Source organism: Mus caroli, chromosome 5, assembly GCF_900094665.2.
Source record: "Mus caroli chromosome 5, CAROLI_EIJ_v1.1, whole genome shotgun sequence".
Classification (NCBI taxonomy): Eukaryota; Metazoa; Chordata; class Mammalia; order Rodentia; family Muridae; genus Mus; species Mus caroli.
In genome coordinates, this window is record NC_034574.1 from 114,398,193 (window position 1) to 114,406,371 (window position 8,179).

At 50.1% G+C, this 8,179-nt stretch overlaps 1 protein-coding gene across 5 annotated transcripts in view; it reads right to left on the reverse strand.

Moving 5' to 3' along the window:
• Trafd1 (TRAF-type zinc finger domain containing 1) overlaps positions 1-7,974 on the reverse strand; it is a 14,801-nt gene extending 6,827 nt beyond the window's left edge. For 2 of the 5 annotated variants that reach the window (XM_021162573.1, XM_021162570.1), the window contains exons 1-6: positions 7,890-7,974; positions 6,421-6,485; positions 1,832-1,967; positions 1,702-1,755; positions 783-1,188; positions 50-250 (exon numbers count right to left, since the gene is read on the reverse strand). In XM_021162573.1, the coding sequence (XP_021018232.1) occupies positions 50-250; positions 783-1,188; positions 1,702-1,755; positions 1,832-1,967; positions 6,421-6,467 (844 nt within the window). In that variant the 5' untranslated portion in view covers positions 6,468-6,485; positions 7,890-7,974. Of the gene's footprint in view, positions 1-49; positions 251-782; positions 1,189-1,701; positions 1,756-1,831; positions 1,968-6,420; positions 6,486-6,825; positions 7,225-7,673; positions 7,812-7,889 lie in introns of those variants that run through there. The other 3 variants (XM_029477647.1, XM_021162571.2, XM_021162572.2) reach the window with 2 other exon arrangements.
• Positions 7,975-8,179: the final 205 nt, after the last annotated feature.

Consider the following 8,179-nt stretch of genomic DNA (forward strand, 5'->3'; position numbering starts at 1 on the left):
AAAAAAAAAAAAAAAAATTGTAAAGACTATGCAAAAGAAGCAATCTTACCCTTTATGTCACCTAGAGATATAGGCCCAGCACGAGCTGGATCAGGCACAGACTCCCAGAAGCCCTGCTCTACCATGCTGGCGGCCTGTCCCTCATTCTGCAGACTCAAGGCCAACATGAAGTCCAAGTGTGCATTATTCTCAGCGCTGTCCTTTGGGGACTGCCGGCTTCTGTTCCTTTCCTGCCTTTCTTGTTCTTCAACTGGGGAAGAAAGCAAGCATGCATGAGCACACTAGAGATGGGCACAAGCCAAGCCTGACAGGCTGTCAAGACCAGCAGAAGCCTGCCAATTCACTGGCACCCTGAGCCCTCTGCCTTCAGGGATTTCTGAACTTGACATGTGCCATCAAACAATAAGCCACTGGGATCATACAAGTGACCAATCAGCAGGGTCACGCTTGGTAACTATGAGACAGACTGGCACTGGGCTCAACACTGCTCTCATCTCATCTGCCCCGTCCCTGTGCTAATGAGCCCTGGTGACAACCTGAGAGCATGCTACAGGTGCCTCAGAGACTAAGGACTCCGTCAGCCCATCGCCATCCATCCTAACAGCAACAGTGTACCACAAGGCTCATTATTCCTGCTGTACAGGCAAGTGTGGTATCCTCCCCATTGTTACCCAGTGACTGTCATGTTTCTAGCATCAAGATCTATTTGTCTCCAAAGTCCTGTTGCCCTTTGGTCCTGGGATGGTGGCACCACCCACTTTCTAATGCCAAGCACAACTCACAAAGATTATTTTGAACTGGAAACTGGACTGCCATGCTCCTCTGGTTGGCAGTCCTACTGTAGAAGGGGTCTGCCTCAAAGGCTTGCAGGGGCCTTCCAGGGAGCCTCATGGGCGGGTCCAGAGCCTCGATTTGTCTGAGGAGCTGGGATGCGATCCAGATTCTGTCCTGACTCCAGGGCTCGTCGTAAGCCTCCGGAGGGATGGCAGCCTCCGTTCTCTTTTCCTCCTCCACTCTCCCACAGACTTCAGGGTGAGTCTTCAGCTCCTTCACAAGCACGTTGCGCCCACAGCTGCCACACAGCTCTGTCCGGGCTCCACAGTAATCTTCATGCTCCTTCAACTTGACAACAGAAAGCTCCAGATCACAGTGCTGGCAGATGGCGAGCCGCAGAGGACACTCTGTCTCCTGTAAGGCAAGGTGGCCAGGGTGTATTATACACACACACACATGCTGGAGTTCAGCACTGGGCAAGAAACTAAGTATCGACTTCAGCCTTCTCTAACCTGGGCAGGAATGCCTTGCTTTCTAACAAGGAGCTGGAGGTCTGTGGGATGGTTTTACAACTATAGTTACTTGCTGCCAAAGCTGGACAGCCTGAATTTGAGGCCCAGGAAGGAGAACTGACTCCCACAAGATACCCTTTGACCTCCACATGCACACATTATATATGACCTCAACATATAGAACAAGCCAGGAAGGCACCAATAGGGGCAAGAACGCAGCCCAAGGAAGGAGTACAGGAGCTAGGAGCCCATCTGGCAGGGTCAGTAAAAGTTTCAACTGGGCTATAAGCAAAGGTTTGCATGCAAGGTGATGGAGAACAGGCTTATACAGGCTTGCTTGCTGCATGAGGCTCTGTGGTCTCAGCAGGGCCTGGCCCCAGAAGTGCATCCCTCCTTCCTTCCCACGGACACTAACCGCATGCTGCTTTAACTGCCTCTTCTCCAACTTCTTGTTGCATTTACAGGTCACCTAGGATGAAAAGAGTCAATCCAGTGGCCCTGTCACAACACCTTTCCCCGGGGACATCTGGGGATGGGTGGGTCACCTGACAGTGCTCTGCAGCCATGTGAACGTCCATGTCAGATTTGGGGAACGGTTCCTTGCAGACAGGGCACACACCAATGTTCCTTTGACAGTGGATTTCATGGATGGTAAAATTAAATACAGGAATTTCCTTCTTGCTGCAGAAGTAAGCGGAAAGAAAGGCAAGCATTACTGTGTGACCCACACCCTCTCTCACACAGTACCACCACATGGACACATGCCCTGTCAGTGTTTGGTCCCCAGCGACATTTTGGTTTTGTGTTTGCCTTTTCACACAGGAACTCATGGAGCCCAGGCTGGCCTCAAGTCACTCTGCATAAAAGACCTGGATTTTCCTCTCTCCACCTCACAAAGGTGAGGCCTGTAGGTGAGACCCAGTGTGCCCAGCTTGTGTTTTGAGACAGGTTCTCACGCTGTCACTGTCGTATAGACAAGCCTCCCATTCACAGCCATCTTCCTGCCCTAGCTTACTGAGTGCTGGGAATGGAAACCCCCTGGCCTGCCTAATGACTGTTATCTCTGTGTGTTTGACTTTCTCGAGTCACACTCTTGCTAGTGTAGTTCCAATTGGCCTGGAGCTCCTTCCTCAGCCTCCAGGTACCGGGAGGCTCCTATCGCTGATCCTCCCATGGCCTGGAATGTCCAGAACCAGAAGAGAAGAGGTGACAAATATTTCCATGTTGGTGTGATGGTTCAAGCCTGGCAACCCAAATGTCACCCCAGGATCCACAGTAGGTAGAAAGGACTGATCCCCAAAGGATATCTATCCTCTGCCCTTCACTTGCACACCATGGTACACATGTGCGTGCATACAGAATAAATACATATAGTATAATAAATAGACACCATTTAGGACAAAAGCATTTTTAATCACAACAGACTTTTCTTTCCTACTAACTGCCTAGTTGTACCTCATGCAATTACAGTGCGGAGGATCCTTTTCTGAAGATGACAGAGAGCCAGATCCAGGCATGGTCGCGTACAACTTGGCAACCAAGAGGATCCAAGTTTGAGGCCAGCCTGGTCTACAGAGCAAGTTCCAGAATGACCAGGGCTACACAGAAAAACCCTACCTCAAAACACCGAGGGGAAAAACGAGAGGTGGCAGAAAAGGCTCCAAAGACCTTTATTTTATGAAACAGGGTCTCTCTATGTAGACCAGGGCTGGCCACAAACTCATAACAAATCCATCCACTTGCCTCTGCCTCCCAAGTGTTAGAATCAAAGGTGTGGCCACCATACTTGGCTCAAAAACCAACAGTTTTATTAGATGTACTGACGTTGTGTATAAATGGTTTGCCTACATGTATGTATGTGCTCCATGTGCGTGCAGTACCCATAGAGGCCAGAAAGGGCATCAGATCCCCTGGAACTGGATTTATGGATGCTTTGAGCCACAGTGTGGGAACTGAACCCTGGGAAAACTGAGCCTAGGTGCCCTGGAAGAGCAACAGGTGCTCAAGTGCTCTTACCCACCAAACCATCTATCTAGCCCCCCCCAAAAAAAACTTTTACAAAAGATATAGTTAATATTCTTACATGCATGCATACATGGGGACGTGCGCAGGAGGGCAGATGCCGAGAGGCCAGAGGCATCCGATTCCACCTACAGCTTGAGTTATAGGTGACTGTGAGCCACCATATGTGGGTGCTAGGAACTGAACTTGGGTCCTCTGCTGTAGTAGCAGCAGCTCGTAACCACTGAGCCATCTCTGCAGCACCCCCAGAGCAGCTTTCAAAACCTGCAGTGTGAACAGTTGCTCAGACAGGCTGCTGTGGCTAGGTCTGTCGTCCACGCTAAGCTGCTAAGCTGCTTTTCTTCTGTGCGTTGCTCTGCACCAGGCAACCTTGCTCTCACTAGCTCCTGCACTGTGCCTTCTGAATCCCTTAGCAGTTATTTATACACTGTCCCAGACTCCCTCCAATGACAACAGACTGGGAATCAGGATGGCTCAGCCACATGCCATTTTGCTTCTCAAGTGACATTTTCTTATTTTATCCACATCAATGGTGACAAAGCCACTGACTTATGCAGACATGCAAATGACACTTGGGGACTCTCTGAAGTGGCAAGCAGGGAGCACCAGTGAAAAGCTACTCTCTAAACTATGCCCTTCAGCCACCCACGAGGGCAGGGCGAGCAACGGAGCTCTGCTCAAACTCCCCATCAGCAGGCCAGTCTCCCCCACCAGTGTCTCCCCACTACATCACGTGGTAAGGGAAGCCCAAAACCAGCTACTGCACTGCGCTCACTTAGTGGGTACAGCACTTGCTGTGCCAGCTTGAGGACCTGTGTTCAGATTCCTGGGCACGTGTAAATGCCAGGAATCGTGGCAGAGACAGGCAGACTCAGGGCTCGTGGCCAACCAGTTTTGCTGAAATGGCAAGCCACACTCTCACACATGTGCATGTATGCACACAAACAGAATACACAGTTCTTTCTCCATTAGTTTTAAGTAAGAGCGTTACAAGGCTGGAGAGATGGCAGAGCTCTGGCTGCTTCTTCAGAGGTCCTGAGTTCAATTTCCAGCAACTGCATGATGGCTCACAACCATCTGTAATGGGATCTGATGCTCTCTTCTTGCCTATGGATGTACAGTGTATATGCAGCAGAGCACTCATACATTAAAAAATAAAATTAAATTAAAAAAAGCAAATCTTAAGGGGAAAAAAGAGCCTGTCTTCTTGAGCTGGAAAGATGGATTCAATCCCCAGCACCCACTTGGCAGCTCACAACTGTCTGTCTACAACCTCAGTTCCAGAGGATCTGACACCCTCACACAGACATATGTGCAGATAAAACACAATGCACATGAAGTAAATGAATAAATAAATCATAAAAAAGAGAGAAAAGAGAGAATTAGTAGACCTAGGACCAGTGATGCAAGCCTGTGATGTGAGCATGCGGGAGGCTCAGGCAGGTTGGAGGACCCGGAGCTATACTAGTCTATGAACCAAATGTACAGCTAGTCTGGGGCTACCCACCTTGTAGGCTACAGCAAAATCTTGTCTCCAAGGAAGAATACCAAACCAAACTAAGTAAAATGCAGCATGTACCAGCAGGAAAACAGCAAAATAAATTCTTGAAGAAGCCACATCAGGCCCCGCAGGTAAAGATGCTTCCTAGACCCGAGTCCTGCACAGTGTCCTGAGCACAGCTTGTATGCCCTCTCACTCACAGACAGCATAGCGGTGCACGCGCATGCTGTCAGTCCTCAGGAGGACCGCTGAGAAGCCCTGGGTCCCCTCCCCACCCCTGAGAAAGACCAGTTACTACTGTCGCTACATATGGCGGCTCCCAGTGCTTGGAGGGTAAGACAGAAGGTCTTCGAATTAGGTCATCTTTACTTCGGAGCCCACATATCCAGTCCCAGGCTAGCCTGGGCTATGTAGGAAGGCCCTGCCTTAAAACACCCTCTACAACAAAAAAAAAAAAGGAAAGAAAGAAAAAGTTCGTCCTGAGCTGCTCAGCAAATTTTTCCATCACTACATATAGAGCCAGGTCAGGAAGACTTCGTCCCAGGCACCCCAAGACAGCCTCGTGACCACTGAGGGAAGTTCTTCCTTCTACAACACTGGCAGACACACATGTGGATCTCTATGAAGCTCAATGACAGCTTGGTCTCAAGCAAATGAACAAAAATGACCACACTTTTTCGAACATATGAAAAAAATCAGTTCTCAGCCAGTGCTGGCACACACCTTTAATCCTGGTGCTGGGGACCCAGAGGCAGGTGGATATCCCTGTGAGTTATCAAGGGCACAGGGTGAATCTACAAAGTGAGATCCAGGACAGCCAGGGCTACCCAGAGAAAGCAGGTCTCTGGGGAAAAAAAGTTAGCTCCCTTCTTATATGTGAGTAAGGGCTGAGGGTAGCTCATTGGCTGAGCTGGCCACATGACTGTCTGCCGTCCCTACCACTACCCACCCCCACTCCCAAAGAAGGTGAGTGAGAGTCCAAACCACTCCAGTATTACTTGTTTGGTTTTTAAGAAGGGTCTCCCTATATAGCAAACTGTAGACCAGACTGGCCTGGAACTCACAAAGATCCTCCTGTCTCTGCCTTCTGAGTGCTGGGACTCAGGTGTGCACTGCCATGCCTAGCTAAGTATCTTTAAAAAAAAAAAAGTTTTATTTCTTTTATTTTATGTGTATGGATGTTTTGCCTGCATGCGTGTCTGTGTCCCTGGTGTCCAGAGAGTCCAGAGGCTATTGGATCTCATGTAAAAGGAGTTCCAGAGACTTGTCAGCTACCACTGGAAACCAAACCTGGGTCCTCTGAAAGAGCAGGCAGTGCCCTTAACCACTGAGCCACTCCTCCAGCCCGGGACCCATCTTATTAAGTTATTAAAGACAGAACAGAGCCCCCCAAGTCCCAGTTTTACCATTCCACTCCCTCTTCTACCCAGAGAAATCTTCTTGTCAAATTCTAAACAAGCCATCTGCCCAAATGATTAAAAGGCTGTAGTTACAGTGACTTGCATAGTTTAGAATCACATACGGCCAATAAACACAATACAGCCTGCCAATAAACCACCTAAGTCTTTACAGAGCTGCTTTGTCCTCTAACTATGAGATTCTATGTCTTACCAGTTGTCACACAGCCTAGAAGCCTGGTCATCTCGAAACTCGGCCATCTCAGCTCTTCCTGAAAACTGCAAAGGAAAAGGTATCACTTTCTGTTTCATTTCTGCTCTCGGGATGACAAGCAAAAAAATAAAAACCTGGGGTATTCCTTTTCATCTTCAATGTAAAAAAATAGGACTTACAAAATGTTGCCCCCTCCCCAAAGCCTTAAAATACAAAGAATTCCCTTATGACCTTCACCCAACTTCAGTAAAAGTTAATGTTATTAAACCCTAATTCTTTTTTTTTTTTTTTAATGTAACCAATCCTCAGGCCTTATTCAAATGTCAGTGAGGAGACCACCTATCCCCGCTCTCTGGTTCAATTTCAGTCCTGGGTGGCATAAAGCTCTTAGATGTTACTACTTACTCTAATTTGAAAGCTCTCTCGTGTCTAATCTCTCACAGCCTTGACCGGCTAATTAGTACCTTAATCAGAGCCTGCTAGCGAAGACTGGCAGTTACTAAGAGTTTCTAGCTACTGGCTAGCTATTTTGTAACCAATCCTTCCATTTGGGGGCGGGGGTTGTCTGGTGTTTTCTTGGACTAAATTCAGGCTCTACACATTTGGCAGGAGTATTCATCAAACTAGCAGGGGCTCAAGCGATACGGGGCTCTGTGTTCCCTGACCAGGCATAAAACTGGGCATGATGGTACATGCCTGTAAATTTACCACTAGGGATATAGAGACAGAAGAACCACAAGTTAAAAACCTTCTTGGCGACCTAGTCAGTTCAAGGCCAACCTAGGATGGATTCGACCCTATTTCCAAAAAAAAAAAAAAGCAAAACCAAATGTAAGCAGAGCGCTAATATTGGACATCTTATCAAATGGTACGATGCTGACACTGTCTACTTAGGTGTTTCTCCTCGGCCAAATCTGAGGCCCTCCCACCCGGGCTCGCAGGGCAAGAGCAGTCAGCTCCAGCCCTTTCTCTCGCTTCCCGTCCAGGATACAAGGCAGCTCCGATGTTTACATCACTCTTTCCCACGACACAGAAATAGACTTCACTGCTAACAAAGCGACAGGCTGATCTGGACACTGTCAAGTCACCCGCCAGCAGCCTCAGCGCCCGAGCAAACTGACACTGTTTAACGAATCCAAGAGTCCAGTGTAGCAAAGCCCGGAAACCAAGCAAAGGTTCCTTTTCAATACCCTAAGGCGAGTGTCTGCGGGAAAGCACGCAGACAAAGAGGGCGGCGGGACGGACTGACAGACCTCTAGCGACGGCAGGGAAGACTCAGCGGACCGGGAGGCCGGGGGAGGCGGAGGCAGGCCCGGCCACACGCCACCGCGGCGCCTCGGGGAGCGGCCGCTCTGCACTCCGCGGGCCCGGGCGGTTGGAGCGGGCTGGGCCTCCGCCTCCCGCCGCGAGCCTGGGTCACGGCCGCCNCCTCCCGCCCCGCCCCGCCCCACCCCGCCGCCCGCGTTCACCTCCGAGCCCAGCGGGAACGCTACCGCCACCGCCGCCTCGGCCGCCCCGAGCCAACAACCGCCCAGCTGCCCAGCCGCTTCCCACCGTCGCCGAGGGCCACGCCCATTGGCCAGCCGTGGGGCCCTGATGGAAGTCCATTGGACCGCAGCGCTGCCGTTTCCTCGGGCCCGCCTCCTCATCCTCCATTGGCTCACAGCTCAGGGGGCGGATTCCGAGGGTCATTTCCCCGCTCCCCACACACACACCTCTGGAAGCGGTGGCATCTGCATTGATTGCCAGGATGGTGCAG